This window comes from Neofelis nebulosa, chromosome 8, assembly GCF_028018385.1.
Source record: "Neofelis nebulosa isolate mNeoNeb1 chromosome 8, mNeoNeb1.pri, whole genome shotgun sequence".
NCBI lineage: Eukaryota > Metazoa > Chordata > Mammalia > Carnivora > Felidae > Neofelis > Neofelis nebulosa.
In genome coordinates, this window is record NC_080789.1 from 58,091,818 (window position 1) to 58,110,222 (window position 18,405).

The window sequence follows — 18,405 nt, forward strand, 5'->3', positions numbered from 1 at the left end:
ACCAACTGAACCAGCCAGATGCCCCCAGAATTACATATGTATACATTGTATGCCCCAAAACATAAACTACTAATTTTTTAATGTGTTCGTCTCTAAAATTATATAAAAAAGAAAATGTGGAGTTACAAACCATTATTTCTTCAAATATTCTCTCTGCCCCCTTCTCTCTCTTCTCCTTTTGGGACTCCCACAATGCATATGTTGGCCAACTTGATGGCATCCCTCAGGTCCCTTAGGCTCTGTTCCATTTTCTGCAATCTTTTTTCTTTCTGTTCCTTAGACTCAATAATTTTCATTTTCTTCAAGTTTCCTAATTCTTTCTTCTGCCTGCTCAAATCTGCCTCTGAACCCCTCGAGTGGATTTTTGTCATTTGTTATCGTACTTTCCAGGTCTCTTTGGTTTCCTTTAAGTTTTCTCTCTCTTTATTGATATTTCCATTCTGTTCATATATCATTTCTTGATTTTCTGCACATTTGTCTTTAGGTCTCTGAGTATCTTTAAGACAGTTGTTTAAAAATCTTTGTCTAATAGCCAAGTTATGGAAAGAACCTAAATGTCCATCAACTGATGAATGGATAAAGAAATTGTGGTTTATATACACAATGGAGTACTACGTGGCAATGAGAAAGAATGAAATATGGCCCTTTGTAGCAACATGGATGGAACTGGAGAGTGTGATGCTAAGTGAAATAAGCCATACAGAGAAAGATACCATATGGTTTCACTCTTATGTGGATCCTGAGAAACTTAACAGAAACCCATGGGGGAGGGGAAGGAAAAAAAAAAAAGAGGTTAGATTGGAAGAGAGCCAAAGCATAAAAGACTCTTAAACTGAGAACAAACTGAGGGTTGATGAGGGGTGCGAAGGAGGGGAGGGTGGGTGATGGGTATTGAGGAGGGCACCTTTTGGGATGAGCACTGGGTGTTGTATGGAAACCAATTTGACAATAAACTTCATATATTGAAAAAAATAAAAAGAAAAAATAAAAAGAAATAAAATCTTTGTCTAGTAAGGGGCGCCTGGGTGGCTCAGTCGGTTGAGCGAACGACTTTGGCTCAGGTCACGATCTCGCGGTCCATGAGTTCGAGCCCCGCGTCAGGCTCTGTGCTGACAGCTCAGAGCCTGGAGCCTGTTTCAGATGTGTCTCCCTCTCTCTGACCCTCCCCCGTTCATGCTCTGTCTCTGTCTCAAAAATAAACATTAAAAAAAAATTTTTTTTTTAAATCAAATCTTGTCTAGTAAATCCACCAGTGTTTTTCAGGGAAAGTAGAAACTTTATTCATTTATTTTTCCCTTTGAATGGGCCACACTTTCCTATGTATACCTTATGTATCACTTGTATGCCTTGTGATTTGGAGGGTTTGAAAACTGGACATTTGCCTCTAATAATGTGGTAACTCTGAAAATCACATTCTCCTGCTTCCCCAGAGTTAGCTATTGTTTTGAGTTCCAGTTTTTGGTTTTGCTCTTAATTGTAGGCTGTCTCTGTGCCAAGGATCAGCCTGAGGTGTAAACTTGGGTCTTCTTGGGTTTTTCTGAGCCAGCACCATTTCCTGGGCATGCCTGGTGACTTTCTAATTCCCTGTATATGACATTATTTTTGAATGGTCTTAGTTTCACTGTCTGGTTCCCAAACGGGGAAAGTGAGGGGCAAAAAAGAAAGGCACCAGCCCCTTTAATGACGCTAGAATCACTTCAGCCAAATGGGAAGCAGCTGGCATTGGCAAAAATGGGAGGGGATGCAACAATGCCACCACCTCTTTGTCTGAACCTCTGTGTTCAGAAGCAGCAATCAGGGCAGGTCCCAAATACACAGAAGACAGGGTGCTTTTTGCCCACCCTAACTCCACAATCTGTGTACAAGCTACTCCAGGAACACATACATAGCTGTCTGACGGGAGCATATATAGAATGGTGGGAAATGGGTAGCTACTACTAGGCTAAGAGCTGAAATTTATCGAAATTAACTGCAATTTACCACCAAAGCCTTTTCTTGAAAGTTAGGAGCCTTTGGATTTGAGATCCAAAATATTTATATAAGATTCTGCCAGTGCAACTTTGTCTAGGTGGGAAGACAGATTTCTGTTGTTTCCTACTCTGTTATCTTCCCAGAATCCTCAAACCTTGTTCTAATGTTTAATAAGTTCTTAAGCTTGAGTATCACTTTATAACTTTAATTAAATTTTAACTCTAAAGAAGTAATGCTAACTTCATTGTCTTTAAATCCTTGATTAGCCACATCTACACACAGGGATCACTCTTTCAGCCTGGACACAGGCCAAGAGATGTTTGCCAGGGACAAATGGAAGATGCAGCTCCGATAGATAAGGTGTCTGAATCTAAAACTCAGACATAAAGGGGCGCCTGGGTGGTTCAGTCATTTAAGCGTCTTGATTTCGGCTCAGGTCATGATCTCAGTTTGTGGGTTTGAGCCCCACATCAGGCTCCGTGCTGACACAGAGCAGAGCCTGCTTGGGATTCCCTCTCCCCACTCTCTCTGTCCCACCCCTGCTCATAATTTCTCCCTCTCAAAATAAACTTTAAAAATTTTTTAATTAAAAAACAAAAATAATAAAACTCAAACATAGGACTTGACAAAACATTTGAGAATGATTATATGAAAAATCTTATAAATACATAAAAATTAAATTCAATTAAATTATAAATTTAATGCATTGCCTTTATAAAAGAAGAGTCTAATCAGGGCTGTCCCCAGAAAATTAAGACATAGGGTCCCAACATACATGTTGAACGAACAGGGAGAAGGGAAGCATTGATCATTGAATGAAATCATTCCTTACATACTTTGATCATGCTAATATCTCAGTAAATGTCCTGTAATGAAATCAGTATATTTTTCTTTACATTTAATGTAAATACCAACAGTAGTCACCTATCAACTTCATACAAGAGCACACTTCACAGGTTTCATAATCAAATTTTTTTTTTTTAATGTTTATTTATTTTTGAGAGAGAGACAGCATGAGCAGTGGAGGGGCAGAGAGAGGAGGACAGAGGATCCAAATATAGGCTCTGCACTGACAGCAGAGAGTCTGATGCGGGGCTCAAACTCATGAACCATGAGATCATGACCTGAGCCAAAGTCAGTTGCTTAACCAACTGAGCTACCCAGGGGCCCCCATAATCAAATTTTAAAATAACCACATGTAATAAAAACAAATCACAATTTTTTAAAAAATACAAATAATAAAAAAACACAAGTACAACATAGAAAATACAAGAATGTAATTTATTTGCCTTATTTACCAAATGGCTAACTGTAAAGTTACAATTTTTGCCTTGGAGTTTAAGGCAGTTTCACTTTTACCACAGCCACTTTTTCTGAACATACGCTAGAATAAGCATCTTCTGTGTTTTAAATGTATTTAATTGATAATTTACATTTCATATATTTGTCCACTTGAGAACAATATTTTCTTCATGATCACAGAAGCTCCATAACATAAAATGTCATTGTCTTCATATATTTGAGTAATACCGATCACGGTTTTGAAAGTCTCTATGAGCATATCTTGCATAAGTCTTGTTATGTGGGATCCTTCCAAAAGGTTCATGGTCATTGAAACAAGACTCAAAAACTTCATCAACAGCCTTTTGAGCTACTTCTTTGCTGATATTCCTAACAGCCAGGATAGAAAGAATGGCTCTGTCTCGCACACAAGTCTAAGGAGAAAGAAAAGTATGTGGCTTTAATTTTATATGAAAATTTAATCATAAAATAATATTTTATATAATGTCTAACCACATCAGAATTAATTCCCTTTCATATTATTTTACAAATTTATGTCATTCTAAAGAAGAAACATTGGAGTGCTTGGGTGGCTCAGTCTGTTGAATGTCCAACTCTTGATTTCAGCTCAGGTCATGATCCCAGGGCTGTGGGATCGAGTCCTGCATTGGGCTCCGTGCTAAGAGTGGAGCCTGATTAAGATTCTCTCTCTCTCTCCCTCTGCCCCTCACCCTTGTTTGCACTCTCACTCTCTCTCTGAAATAAAAAAATAAAATAAAATAGAAAAAAAGAAAGTAGAAATAGGGGCGCCTGGGTGGCGCAGTCGGTTAAGCGTCCGACTTCAGCCAGGTCACGATCTCGCGGTCCGTGAGTTCGAGCCCCGCGTCAGGCTCTGGGCCGATGGCTCGGAGCCTGGAGCCTGTTTCCGATTCTGTGTCTCCCTCTCTCTCTGCCCCTCCCCCGTTCATGCTGTCTCTCTCTGTCCCAAAAATAAATTTTAAAATGTTGAAAAAATAAAAAATAAAAAATAAAAAAAAAAAGAAAGTAGAAACATAATTCTTAAGTTATGGAATATGTTAAACTCAGCCTAAAATTATTTAGGTATAAGTAAGATCTCCTCCATTTTTTTCATCATTTCCAGTAATATAACCAGACGTCATTCTGGTTTCAGGCAGTCCAACAAACAGTCCCAATTTGCAAATATCAAAACAAAACAAAACTCTATAAATAAGGTTCTGGTTGGATTTTTAATAAAATTTAAATAGATTTAAAACATACTTTACTTCTATGTCTCTCTCCTCTACTTTTCAGATGGCCCATACTAGATAACTCTTCCTTCGAGAGGGGCGCTCTCCCATGGAGGCAAGAGGAAACCACACATACACACACAAAATTTAAAGGCGTCTTAATTTTTCAGGGGGAAAAAAAAAAATCAAACAACTTTTTTTTTTTCCTGAGCATTCTTTGCAATGGGTACCTAAGAAAATAATTCATCTAATGTTACACAGTAATAGGCTAGAATTTCTCAGTATCCTAAATATGTTAGGTCCTGCCATTCCAATTCTTGGAGACTTTTAAATCAATTTATTTCTCCACTAGGCCCAAACTAAAGCTCAAAAGAATAGCATTTAACCTTTTCATGAAAAATAACCAAATACTGGTTCTTATGGCTGTGCATCCTGTCAATCATTCATTTCCTATGTGTGTTCCCTATTTTATTTCACTCTGGTTAGCATGCCTGAGCCAGAGATGCTCACTAGTATGAAAATATAAATCAGTGCTTTTGACCTAAATTACACTAACCAACGATCTTAAAAATACACTCCAGGCAGAAAGGAAGAAGAAAGAGAGGAAGAACCACCTGGAGCTGTGACAACAATTGCCAGAAAGAGGAAATTTCTCCCTTCCAGGAAGAAAAAGGACGGTAAAAACTTATCTCCTGGAGCTACAGTTTTGGAAGACACATGTATAGACCACAGGTCAGGTTTAATTCTTCTCAAAATGTATTTCTATTAAAACTACGATTTCAGGGGTGCCTGGGTGGCTCAGTCGGTTAAGTGTCTGAATCTTGATTTCGGCTCAGGTCATGATGTCACAGTAAGATCGAGCCCCACATTGGACTCTTCACTGACAGCACAGAACCTACTTGGGATTCTCTTCTCCCTCTCGATCTGCCCCTCCCCTGCTCACTCCTGCACACACACACACGTGCTCTCTCTCTCTCTCTCTCTCTCTCAGGGAGGGTAGCAGGTTCCTGCTACCTCCATATATTTTCCATCCTGTTGCTAGTTCTATTCATTTTCTGCTGCTGCTACCCAAGGGAAAAAGAGAGACTTATCATAATCAAGTCTATGCCAGTTCAAAGCTCTGCTATCACATCGTCGGGCCTGGAAAGGGGCGCTACCAGCCATAATCTGTGCGGCAGGGCAGTCTCTGTCAAAAGGTATTACTTTTTGACTCAAGAATACTGTGGTCATTTCAAAATTTAAGTCCAGTACTGCTTGGATAGAAGTAAGACAGGCTGTGATTTCACGTCCATTCTTTATCTCCCCCCCCCCTTCCAAAAGTACCCCAAGAACAAGACTGTAGTTCTTTTCACTATTAAAACCTCTCACTTAGTCACACAGCTCACCCATAATTAAAAAGTAGAACTAGGGGCGCCTGGATGGCTCAGTCGGTTAAGCATCCAGCTTCAGCTCCGGTCACGATCTCCCAATTCATGGGTTTGAGCCCTGCATCGGGTTCTGTGCTGATGGCTCAGAGCCTGGAGTTCACTTCAGATTCTGTGTCCTCCCTCCCTCTCTGCCCCTCCCCCTCTTGCACTCTGTCTCTCTCTGTCTCTCTCTCTCAAAAATAAACACTTAAAAAATTTTTTAAACAAAAAAATAATAATAATAAAATAAAAAGTAGCAATTCCATCTGTTTGCCTTACACAGTATGTATTTTGTATTCTTTCCATATAAGTAGTTCTTTCAAATTTCAAATGCTAAATGTACTTCTCATTTCTTTATTCATCATTTCCATTCATAGCACTCTGGAGGGTAAGCGATTTCATATGTTAGTTTTACCTGATGGTGTTGTTTTAATCCAAAATGCAACCTGAATATTTCATTCACAAGTGAGCAGTCTCCACTAAGGTTAGCAGCTCGAACCTATCACAAAGACAGGTGAACAAAAGGAAAATAAGTGCTCATGCTCTATAAAAATTGTAAGAGAATCTAACATTAGCATGTTTTTCTGAGAATAGACTTTTAAAGAGCAGATATCCATGAGCTACGCTAGACAATGCAAAATAAACGGGCTGGTGGGGGGTGGGGGGAGGTCAATCATTTAGCAAAGGGAATTTTCAAAATTTTGTACAATAACTTTATTGAAAGAACTAATTTCTTTTGGAACCAAAAGTCAGAAAGTTGGACGTCAGAGTTAAAGTCCACGCTTTCTACAAGATATATTTCTAGATATTACCAAAAGGACTTCAAGAAAGCATGCTTTCAAAGATCTACAAAGCGAATTTCAATGTGAGCTTAAAATTGAATACATCAGTATCTAAGACTCTTTGAGAATATGAACCTCCTACTGCTAGCCCAAAACACCGCAACTCTCTTGGAACCTCCCTTAAGCCTGTATAAATTCATACCTTCCTCCAGGGCATCAACTGTCCTATGAAAAATTAAGTTCTTGAAACTTAAGTTCTTAATTTTTCAAAGAATCAAGAACATTCTACACCTGTCATGCTATGAGCATGACAGCCTGAAGTTAGGGCATATTTTCTAATTTACTGTATTTTTAAGGTAAAATGCAGCTTCAATAGATGAAACAGTCTTCTAACTACCGACATAGATGCTACAGCCAACCTGGCCACATTTTTGCCAAAGCACTGCAGCCAGAAATGGCCCACTTCTTGTTACTTCTACAATACCATGGCCTCGTTCCTCTGAGGAGTTCGAGGCACCTAACACACTTGAACTGGCTCACAGGCATTCATTCTCATAACACCCAAGAGAGAGACTTACTTAAAAACTCAGGTTTCAGTGTACTCTGCAAATAATATGAGTTATAATTAGATGCAATGGGGCTGCTTATTCATTTCAAGGGAAAGAGAAAATAATCTGAGTTATAAAGCATCAGCTTGAAATGTATATTCGTTTTTTTAACTTCTCAGCACATTGCACTCTTCGAGTAATGAAATGCAAGTATTAAATACATACGTCTAAGAGCATAAATATATCGCGCTTCTGAGAACAATCCAATGTGCTTAATACTAAAAAAAACTTCTTACGTTGTATTTTTGAGACTAAATGTTTTATTCTCAGGCAAGCAAACAGCTTTACCTAGAGGAGGGAGCACAACAAACCAGTTAAGAACTCGGGTTGTAATTCTGCCTCTGCCACTTCCGGACCCATGGATCTAAAAAATGCCTCGCTTTCGACATATATAAAATGGGGATGGTAGCATCTACCTCAATGGACTGTGGTGAACAAGGTAAGAATCCACAGAAGGAAAAATAGTTTATAATTATCAAGTCACCACTAGTATTAGAATTTAAAGGTTATAATTCAGACAATTCTAAAAAGATGCTTAAAATGTCTCGTGTCTCAAAATCGTGTTCAGTCGTTAAAAACAGAAACCTAAGAATGGCATGGAGCCACGACAGTAAGAAAAGGAATATGTTTAAGTAAATTATGCTTCAATAAAATGTCCAAACTCAGAGTGCTCCAGGGGGAAGAAGATCTTTTACGACAAGACTCACCTCTGAGCAGGCCAAATGTCTGACATCGGTGAACCAGTGGACGTGAGCACGACAGTGATCAAACGCATGAATGAGCTCATGGGTGACCACTCTGTTCATATGGGCCTGACTACCGATGTTGTTCTGGCATAAAACAATCTAGGAGGCAACAAAATAAGGGAAGTTCCATATTTATAATATCCACTCTCTTTTTGTAAATCCCATCTTCTCACCAGCTGGGCAGAGCCTTCACCCACCCTACTCCCTCAACCCTACACCTACCTACTGATCACGGTCTGGCTCTAATGTACCCGTTCCATTAAGCCTTCCCAGTGACCAACTTCTCCCTCTTCTCTCTCAACTACAGCAGCACTTAACTGCCATCCTCGGTGAGCTGGTGGACTCCACAGCACCATATTAGGAGCGGGCTTTGGAATGCAGCAGACAGGTTCAAACTCCAGCCCCACTCCTTACTAACTCGGTGACCTTGGGCATGTTTCTTAACCTCTGTCTCTGTGCCTCAGTTTCCTCAACTATAAAAAGGAGATCATGAGAGTACCTACCTCAGAGAATTGTGAGAATTAAATGAGAATATATGTAAACTGCTTCTTATCAAGTTTCTGAATGAGCAATGAATCAACAATGAATGACCACCACTGTCTCATTCTACTAGAATTGCCAGGAAAAATCCTCAGAAAGACCTTCAGAAAGAAGTGCAAAAAGCCAACAGCACACTGAGCAGGACCCTATAAGAATAATAAAGACATGAGGGACCCTAGTAATAATAGTTACCATTTATTGTGTACTTACTATGTTCCAGACACTGAGATATGTGCTATTCATCCAACATGAATGATATATACATTCATCCAACATTCATCCTTCAACTAATATTTATTGAGATCTACTACTTATAATTTATAATTAAAATTTATAATATATACTAATGGCCCTAGAAATTAATCAAACAGTTGCCAAAATGTTTAAATACGTGCAATGACAGGTGTCATGAAGAAAAATCCAAGATGTCATGAATGCATACAATGAGAATGCCTGACTTGGTCTGGAGGATTGGGAAAGGCTTCTCTGCAGAAGGAATGTTTAAATGAGGATCTCAGGGATGATTAGGAGTTAAATTTGAAGGTGGGAAGGAAGCCTGCCAGACGGAGCAACCTGTGCAAAGGAGAGGAGCACTTAAGGAACAGAACGAGAGGCTGGAAGCAGGCCCGTATTGCTGAAGCACAGAGCTGCAGGTGACAGGCATGAGATAAGGCTGGTGAGGTCCGCTAGAGCCAAATCACTCTGTATCCTGAGAACAGTGGGAAGTCACTGAAAGGGAGTAGTGAGACAGGGAGGTGCTTTTGTTTGTTTGTATCCTTTGACTCCAGTTGTAAAAATAAGCAGATGACCAAACTGGGTGCCGAGAGACTGGTTGAAGGCTAATGAGGTATTCTAGGCAAGAGATAATGGTACCTGAGCAGGGACAGTAAGAACCCCCCCCCCCAAAAAAATAAAATATTTAGGAGGCAAATTGGACAAAAGTTAGTGATAGAATATGGGAAGGGAATCAGAGGTACAAGGATGATCTCTACATTTCTAGCTTGGGTAACAGGATAGATGGTGGTACCATTCACTGAGATATGCAAAACTACAACACCAGGTTGGGTGGGGATAGGGGATGGTATAAATCATCAGTTTGGACTTGAACAAATTTGTGAGGTCTCGGGTGCCTTTAAGACATCCAAGGGTAAGTACTAAGTGGGCATCTGGATATACAGATATAAAGTTCAAAAGAGAGCTCTGACCTAGAAAAAGAAATGAGATCCCCTTGAAAGAGTACAGAGGAAGAAAAGAAGGGGATCTAACACCGAGGATTAAGAGACTTCCACGCATAACAGCTGGTAGAGGGAGGTGAGCTAGCAAAGAGGGTCATATACTGGAAACCAGGGGAAGAAAGTGTCTGACATTACCTGCTAAAGCCAAGTGTATGCATATTATATGACCCAGTAATTCTGTTTCTAGGCATAGACACAGGAGTGACTTTTGCACATGTGCACCAGGAGAAGATGTGAAAAATATTCACAGCAGTATTGTTCTTAATAACAAAGTTGGAAACAATAAATACGGTAAAGTGCAGTATAGACATACAGAGGAACACTATACAACAGCCAAACTACACAAACCAGAGGTGTGTACAACAACATGGAAGAATCTCAGGACGCTCAACAAAAGAATTGTTCCGGGAAACTAACTACTGCGTAATTTCATAAAACTACAAAGTATCACACAGAACTCAAAATATTCCCTGTATAAAACTTAAAAGCCAGGCAACTAAATAACACATTGTTTGTACACAGAGATGGTAAAACTATTCAGAACAGCAGGGAATGATTATCACAAAAGTCAGAGTAAGAAAGGGAGACGAAATGTGATCCAAGAGGAGCACACAATCTTCTGAAATCCTGGCAATGTGCTATTTCTCAAATCTGGTAGCAGTTACACGGGTGCTCATTTTATTACTGTGACCAAAAGCATACGTATAGGTTTCTTGCTCTTCTGTGTGAATGAAACACTTCACAATACAAATTATAATTTAAAAAAAAATAAAAGGAGTGCCCAACTATGCTCAACACTACTGAGAAGTAAGATACAAGTTCAAAATGTCCACTCTATTTAACCCCAAGGCGGGGCGGTGGGGGGGGGGGGGGGGGGGGGGATGAATTTACCAAGACCCACTTTGAGAGCTATTAGGTATTGTTATTATCAGTTTACAAATGAGGAAACTGAGCATAAGGCAAACAGCTTGCCCAAGCCCCACAGCCAATAAGCAGGGGAACTGGATTTGAACTCAATTCTACCAGACTCCAAGACCCAGACCTCTCATTCCTATGCTGGTTTTTTTTTTTTTTTTCTTCTCATGATTACTGTGAAACAGCTATAAATAACGAAAATATATATAAAATTCCCCAGGAGGAAACAAGTAAGTATTGTTAAACAGGGTGATATGTTCAAGATGGGAGGTGTTACTTATAAAACCTTCATCTACCCTCATCACATGAGGGTAATATAATTCTTCTACCAACTCCAAGATACTGTCAAAACTCTCCAATTACTTAAAACTAACAATATTTATTGAATGCTTACTGAGCTTACTATGCTAAGCACCTTACATGAGGTATCACACTTAATTCTAATAACTGTTCTATGAGACAGATATAATCATTAGCCATATTTTCCAAATGAGAAACCTTATTCCCCTAATCAAAAATTTTCAAAGGTATATCACTTCTCACCAGGTACAGGTGAAACTCTTTAACTACGCATTCAAAGCCTCCCACCATATGGCTTACCTTTCTTTCCAACCCTATTTCCCCATATTCCCCACACAGTCTTACCCTCCTGTTACACTAGACAACATGCCATTCCCTAAATATACTTTGTCCTTTCCCAATACACCACCTTTGCTCACAATACCCCTTCCGTGGGCAACAGTCTTTGTCTTCTTTGTCCCTGAAGAAGCTTTATATGCTCTAGCTGAATCTGCTGGTATTTTTCATTCATATCACAGTCCCATTGTGGTAACTACACCCACGTAAAATTTGAGGAGGTTTAACCTCCCTCAAATTTTTATCATTCTCTGTGTTCGTGGCTCATCTCCCTTAGGAAAGCATAAGCTCCTTAAGAGTAAGAACCATAAGATTCAGTTTTTGAATCGTACACAAAGTCTACCAAACAGAACGCCCAGCATGTGGAAGGTGCTTAGCAAACATCAGGAAAAAGAACAACTTGGCAAAAATACCTACCTGAGATGTTGAAGCATCAAAACCTCCACTGACATTTCCATCACAGTCTTCACAAGAAAAGTGTCTTTCTTTGTTAACAGCACTAAAAGGCAAGAATGGATTAAAGAGACAATGTGCAAAAGCAGTGTGCGAGTGGTGCAAGGGAAACAGCCCTGGGCAAGGAGTCGGGAGCCCCATATCATCAAGCCCTTTCAAAACTAACACCTTCAAGACTCAGTTGTCTCATCTGTAAAATAAGGAAATCATCCCTGCAAAATCTATCCCAGTTCAACTCCCATGACGAGGTTCCATCAAGCATCTGGTCAACTGATTAAGGCCACATTGGAAGTATGCTGGAGTTGCTATCCTTGGGCCAGACTGTGAAGAAGTGGACCTCAGACGTCACTTTCTCTAATTTCCTCAAGGTTCAACAACACCCGGAAGGCTCCTACATAACAAGCCGAGATTTCTTCTCCATGAAGGACGATGCTGAGGCTGGTAGAAAGGGAAAGCCAGGTTTGGTAATTACTTACAAGACTTTAAGTGTGGTCTTTACTAAATACCGGAGGTGAACAGTAGAGCCAGAGATTTAGAGTTAGGGCGGAAGATGTCTGAAGAGAGCCAGACCTGTCTGGAAAGAATGCAGAATCACCAACACCTACCATATGGAAAAGGCTTTGTGGCCAGAAGTGAAAAACTGTCAGACGTTGCAGATTGGGGTGTTTTTTGTTTGTTTGTTTTTAGCAGCCGGAATACAGACGACCACTTTAAATAGATTTACTTACCAACCTGAGTGCTTCATGGCATCAAGTAGAAGTTTGACGTAGGGATCTAGAAAGATATTTGATTCAATTAGGTATGCTAATCAGGAAAAAAGAGCACCAATTAAATTCTCCAAAAAGCAGTATAGGATATTATGAAAGAGTAAGTCATGGGCCGCCTGAGTGGCTCAGTCGGTTAAGCATCTGACTTCGGCTCAGGTCATGATCTCATGGTTTGTGGGTTCGAGCCCCACATCGAGCTCTGTGCTGACAGCTTGGAGCCCGGAGCCTGCTTCGGATTCTGTGTCTTCCTCTCTCTGTCCCTCCCCTGCTCACATTGTCTTGCTGTCTCTCAAAAATAAGTAAAAAACATTAAAAAAAAAAAAAAGAAAAGAAAGAAAAGTAAGCCACAAATCTTAATGAAGTAATACTACCTTAAAACTGGTAAAAGATGGTTATGAAAAGACAAGCTTAAATTAACATAAAAATAAGTCCTTAATGAAATAAAACTGTGACACAAATACCTGAATACTACTAAACATCTCAAATGATATCAAACATGCTTGTAAAGCCCATGTTTAGTTACACGATCGAAAACATTGTATTAAAGCATATACCAAAAGAATGAGGGAATTTGGGGCCTCTCCATAGAAATGAACTGCGGCACAGCATCCAGAGGAGAGGAAGGGAGTAAGTGGCTCGTTGGCGTCTTTCCTGATCAGACCGCAGGGTAACAGTGTCCCATTCTAAGTACCACACTCTAAACAGGACCTGCCAACTTCAGCTCTTCCCTGGGGGAAGGCAACTAGAACAGTACAGGACTATGCTCAGTAAGAAGCAAGAAAGGAGTTGTGGTTGTGGATGTGGATGTGGATGTGGAAGGGAGAATAAAAATCTTAACTCGGACCACAATGGCCTCAAGTATCTGAAGGGCTGCCATGTGGGAATAGATGCAGATAATATTTGTTCAGAGAGCAGAACAAGGACCAAAGAGTAGAAGTTACAGTATGAGAAAGGATTTCCCAACAATTAAAGCTGTGACTACAATATACAGGTAGCCACAAGGAGCCTCGAAGAACTGGTAACCTGTTCCAGCAGAGGTGTATAAACTCTCTGGTCAGTGATGGCACAGTGGTTTTCCAGTGTAGTGTGCGAAGGTCCTGTGGGACCTTCCACTGCCTTTTTTTTTAATTATTTTTTTAACATTTTTCATTCTTTTGAGAGACAGAGAGAGACACAGCGTAAGTGGGGGAGGGGCAGAGAGAGAGAGGGAGACACAGAATCCAAAGCAGGCTCCAGGCTCTGAGCTGTCAGCACAGAGTCTGACACAGGGTTTGAACTCACGGACCATGAGATCATGACCTGGGCTGCAGTCAGATGCTCAACCAACTGAGCCACCCAGGGGCCCCAGGACCTTCCACTTCTAAGCATCTATTAGCCTGTAATAATTACGGGAAAGTAAAACAAACCCAAATGCCTCTAATATCAACTTTCCACATAGGGGTCTTATCTCAACACACAAATGCACAGCATACCATATGACATAAGCAAAAAATTAGAAAACGAAACCAAGGTTTTTTTTTTAAGTGCTGAAAGGAAAAACAAGTGAGTAAAAGAAAAGTAGGGAGATGAAAAAGACAGATATAGGTTACTACTTTAACTGCCCCCTCTTAAGAGTATGAACAGTAAAACAATTATTAGTAATAAGTGTTTTTAGTGTATATCAGGCATCAAGAACCATATTAAGTGTTTTATTATTCAAGCAACTAAGAGAGTTTTACCAAGTTGAAGTGGGTTCCAAAGTCTATAGTACTCTTACTAAAATAATAATAGTTTATTATTATTATTATTATTATTATTATTATTATTATTATTAGTGCAGGGAGCACAGTGGTTCAGACAGGACCTGAAGTATTTAGAATGGATTTGCTTTAAAAAAAAAAAAAAAAGAGCACTCGGTTTAGATGTAAGTGATGAATCACTAAATTCTACTCCTGAAATCATCATTACACTATATGTTAACTAACTTGGATTTAAATTTAAAAGAGAGAGAGAGAGAGAGAGAGAGAGAGAGAGAACAAAGATCTCCCTTGAGGCCAGGTCCCAGGTTTAGGATTGTAGAGCTATAAGTTGATGCTTTAATACCACTAACACTTCTCCCAGCAACCCTCCAGGGGTTCTTGCTCATTGAGACTTGCTAATTCCTACTGGGGTTCATGCTCAGCTCGCCACCCTCCTCACATCCTTTCTCTACATCTCCTCCACTGTTTGTCTCTTCCACTGTAAGCACAGTTAGCCATTACTCAGCTCCTGACATGGTCACAATCTACGTTTATAAAATCCATTCCTCACAACCCTAAAAGAGGTATTTTTATCCCTACCCTTCCCTTTTTGTGTGTGCAGATAAGGATAAAGGAGATCAGAGAGTTAAGTCAGTCTTCCACACCTGATAAGGAGAGGGACCAGATCTGAACCTATATCCAACTCTGCAGACCGGCTCTTTCCACTGCGTTCCACTTTCAACTTCTAAAATGCACTGTCCAGACACTTACTCATCTTTGTATTTCCCCACACCAGAACTTAGGAGGCATTGGATACATATTTCCAAGTGAATACAACCTCATCATTCCCATTAGCCCCTTTCCCCTCCCCCCTCCCTGGATTCCCTAACATGCGGCTAAACTCAAGAAGGCTGGAAAATCTCTAGGTGGTTGGCTTTTGAACATAACTGGCCAGCTATGAAATAGTAACCTTGCTTTTGGACAAGTAGGTTTAAGACTTCGATTTTCTAAATGTATCTGAAGTAAACTTAGGAAGTCCATGTCAATGTAAAGGAGTTAAGAAATCTCTAGTGTAATGTCCCTGGGGCTAGAGAAATTGGTCAGTAGGTAGTTGTGTCCCTATTTAACCCACAGCAGTGATTCTTGACTCTTTGGGGATCCGTGGCCTCTTCCAGAATATGAAGTTAGAACTCTCTCCCCAGAAAAATGCACTCAGATAGATGCATGCACACGATTTCTAGTCCATTTCAGAGGTTTCTACCTGGGAAGCCCATCCATGCATGAAGGTTAAGAACCCCTTCCAACGAAGGTAGTTTGCAAAACTGTTCTTGCGCTGCCGGCAGTAATGCCTTAATTAACGAGTCTCTTTAAAACTCTGCTTCACCCACACGCTTAAGTCCCCATACTGCTGCATAATTTACATGAGAAATCAGAGGATCTATCAGACCCGTGAGTGTGACTGAAAAGGGCAAACTTCTATCCGACTCCTCCCTCAATCCACAAGCAAGAGTAGGGCTGAAAGGCCCCAACACCACCTCTGATAGGGAAACTGAGGCCCAAACCCCCACCACCACCACCACCCCGCCCCCACGAGGCCGAATCTGTCCGGACTCTGCGCAGAGATGCCTGAACCCTGCTCATGTCACACCTGAGGGTGAACCCAGAGACCCCTGCCCTCTGGGTCGCAGACACCACCCCGCCGACCCCCGGCCTCCGGGTCACGGTTCCTACTTGTCTGCAGCGTCTTCAGGAGCATAAGCTGGCACTTCTGGTTGTTGGTGAAGAAGCTAGAAAGGAACCCTTGCTGGGGATTCCCCTGAGCCAGCCGCTCGGGGAAGACCTGGCACGCGACGTGTTGCTGCTGCAGCTGTTCCCCCGCAGCAGAACCGGGCCCGCTCTCGTCCGGAGCTCCAGCCATGCCGCCCGCAGACTTCGCCGCTGCTTCCTCCTGCCTCGGGCGGCCGGGTATGAGACCCGGGGAAGGCAACCTCCTTCCCGCCAACCGGGCCGCCCAGATCCTCCTTGCGCCCAGCCGAACCGGCCCCAGGCAGAGTGACCGCCACACAGTGTCTGAGGACTTTGCAGCTGCTGGGCCTCCGAGCCCAGCAAGGGACGCTGGGCGGGGCGAGAGGCGCGGGGAGGGGCGGGGCTAGAGACCAGGCGAGGGGCGGGGCAAGAGGCGCGGGAGGGACGAGGAGGGGCGGGAAGAGGCGGGAAGGGGCGGGGCTAGATGCCCAGGGAGGAGCGGGGGCCGAGAGGGTGCGGGGCTCTGGATCACCTACCGGCCGAAAGACTCGGGCCTGGCAAGTGCCCTTGCATGCGTCTCGGACACTGCTGTGGGCTTCGCTGCTCCCCCTTGGCTTGGTTGGCCCGTCCTCGTAAGCGTGGTTATGCAGCCCGCCTCCTTGTGGACACGCCTTCCTCGGTACTAGCCACTAAGTCCCTTCAAGCTCCGAAGGTCTCAGGCACCGTCCCAGTCCCTTGCCTTTTCCAACCAACAGACCAATTGCAGTCTGGCCCACCTGTCTCCTGACATCCCAAGCCATATTGAAAGCAGTACTTCTCAGAAACGTTTGAAAGCTGCAATTATAATGACTGGTCATCTCAAAATCCTCAAAATGTGGGACACAACTACTTTTTTTCTGTCTCACCTGGGCCCATTCACCCACCCCACTCTCTTGCCACCCCAAATAACTTTCTGATAACATAACACAACCAGTTTCCTTCCATCTCCAAGCCTTAACTCACTTCCATCTATTAAGCCCTTTTCCTCAGTCCTTATGATCCAGGTAGTGATCAAATCTACCCACTCTGCAAGGTATTCCCAGATATCTTAATCAAAACTATTCTCTCCTGGTCTCCCAGCGTACCAAGTACTTTGCATCTGTTATCATTTTCATCACAACTTGTCGGGTTTTAACTAATTTGTGTTTCTCTTTTTCCACTAAATTACCCAGTTCAACTCACATATTTCTTCAGCACCTACTATGATGGACCAAGCATAATGGCAGAGACTGAGAAGGCAATAATAATTGATGAGGTTGAAGAGGAGCATATGGTTTATGTGAGAAACATATTGAAATTATTCGTGTTCAAGAGACCTTGAGGATTATAAAGAGTACTTTATGTGTCATGAGTGCTTCATAAATATCTAGATTGAGTGCAAATCGAAACCACAATGAGATATCACCTCACACCTCTCAGAATGTCTATTATCTAAAAGACAAATAACAAGTGTTGATGAATATGCGGAAAATTGGGAACCCTTGTGCACTGTTAATGGGAATGCAAATTGGTGAAGCCGCTGTGAAAAACAGCCTGGAGAACCCTCAAAAAATTAAAAATAGAACCAACATATATGATCCAGCAATTCCACTTCTGGGTATTTAGCCAAAGAAAACAAAAACACTAACTTGAAATGATATATGCACCCCAAGTTCACTGCAGCATGGTTTACAATAGCCAAAATAAGGAAGCAACCTAAGTGTCCGTTGAAGAATGAATGAAGAAATAGTGGTATACATACACAACGGAATACTGTCCAGTCAAAAAATAAAAAGAACGAAATCTTGCCATTTGCAACAACATGGATGGACTGCGAGGGCATTATGCTAAGTGAAATAAGTCAGACACAGAGAGACAAATACCATGATTTCTCTCAGATATGCAAACTAAAAAAACAAAAACAAAAGCCCACAAGTTCAAGGATACAGAGAACAGCTTGGTAGTTGCCAGAGGTGGGAGTAGAGAATGGGAGAACCAGGTGAAAGAGGTCAAAAGGTAAAAAGAAGAAAAAAATCATAGAAAGATAAAAATGAAATGTATGTAGAATAAATGACAGCAAAAGTCACGTGGGTTAAACAGTGTTCTACTGGCTTTGTATTGATTGGGAAGTGGTAAAAGTACTAATTTGTAGTAGATTTATTTAGTCAAGGATACATGTTGTAATTACAAGGAAAACCATGAAGAAATAGCATAAAAGGGCAAAACGAATGGGCTAATAGAGGAGGGAAATGAAAAACACCCAAATTGGATGGGTTGCTAGGATTATTCCTTCATCTGAAATATGAAAACATGAACACCTCCTAAATACAGATTGC

General features: G+C 41.3%; 1 protein-coding gene across 6 annotated transcripts; it reads right to left on the minus strand.

Moving 5' to 3' along the window:
* Positions 1-2,924: 2,924 nt before the first annotated feature.
* ATP23 (ATP23 metallopeptidase and ATP synthase assembly factor homolog) lies at positions 2,925-16,425 on the minus strand. 6 transcript variants are annotated; one of them, XM_058742189.1, is made up of 7 exons: positions 16,037-16,130; positions 12,549-12,594; positions 12,297-12,394; positions 11,785-11,866; positions 8,003-8,140; positions 6,321-6,404; positions 2,925-3,686 (listed from the first exon to the last, which is right to left on the minus strand). In XM_058742189.1, the coding sequence occupies exons 5-7, from the start codon at positions 8,099-8,101 to the stop codon at positions 3,483-3,485; spliced, it is 387 nt and encodes a 128-aa protein (XP_058598172.1). In that variant the 5' UTR covers positions 8,102-8,140; positions 11,785-11,866; positions 12,297-12,394; positions 12,549-12,594; positions 16,037-16,130; the 3' UTR covers positions 2,925-3,482. The 6 variants fall into 6 exon arrangements, with proteins under 6 accessions (XP_058598172.1, XP_058598175.1, XP_058598171.1 ...); XM_058742192.1 differs by lacking the exon at positions 12,297-12,394 and having other exon boundaries at positions 16,037-16,425; XM_058742188.1 differs by having other exon boundaries at positions 12,297-12,594; positions 16,037-16,127.
* Positions 16,426-18,405: the final 1,980 nt, after the last annotated feature.

What these genes read in the sequence shown, in the direction of transcription:
- ATP23 (XM_058742192.1), bottom strand. Translation starts at nt 16,223, where the DNA reads ATGGCTGGAGCTCCGGACGAGAGCGGGCCCGGTTCTGCTGCGGGGGAA. An exon ending in CCTGAAGACGCTGCAGACAA is followed by an intron (nt 12,595 to 16,036) that starts GTAGGAACCGTG and finishes ATATCTTTCTAG; the next exon opens with ATCCCTACGTCAAACTTCTA. An exon ending in GACATTTGGCCTGCTCAGAG is followed by an intron (nt 6,405 to 8,002) that starts GTGAGTCTTGTC and finishes TCTTTGTGATAG; the next exon opens with GTTCGAGCTGCTAACCTTAG.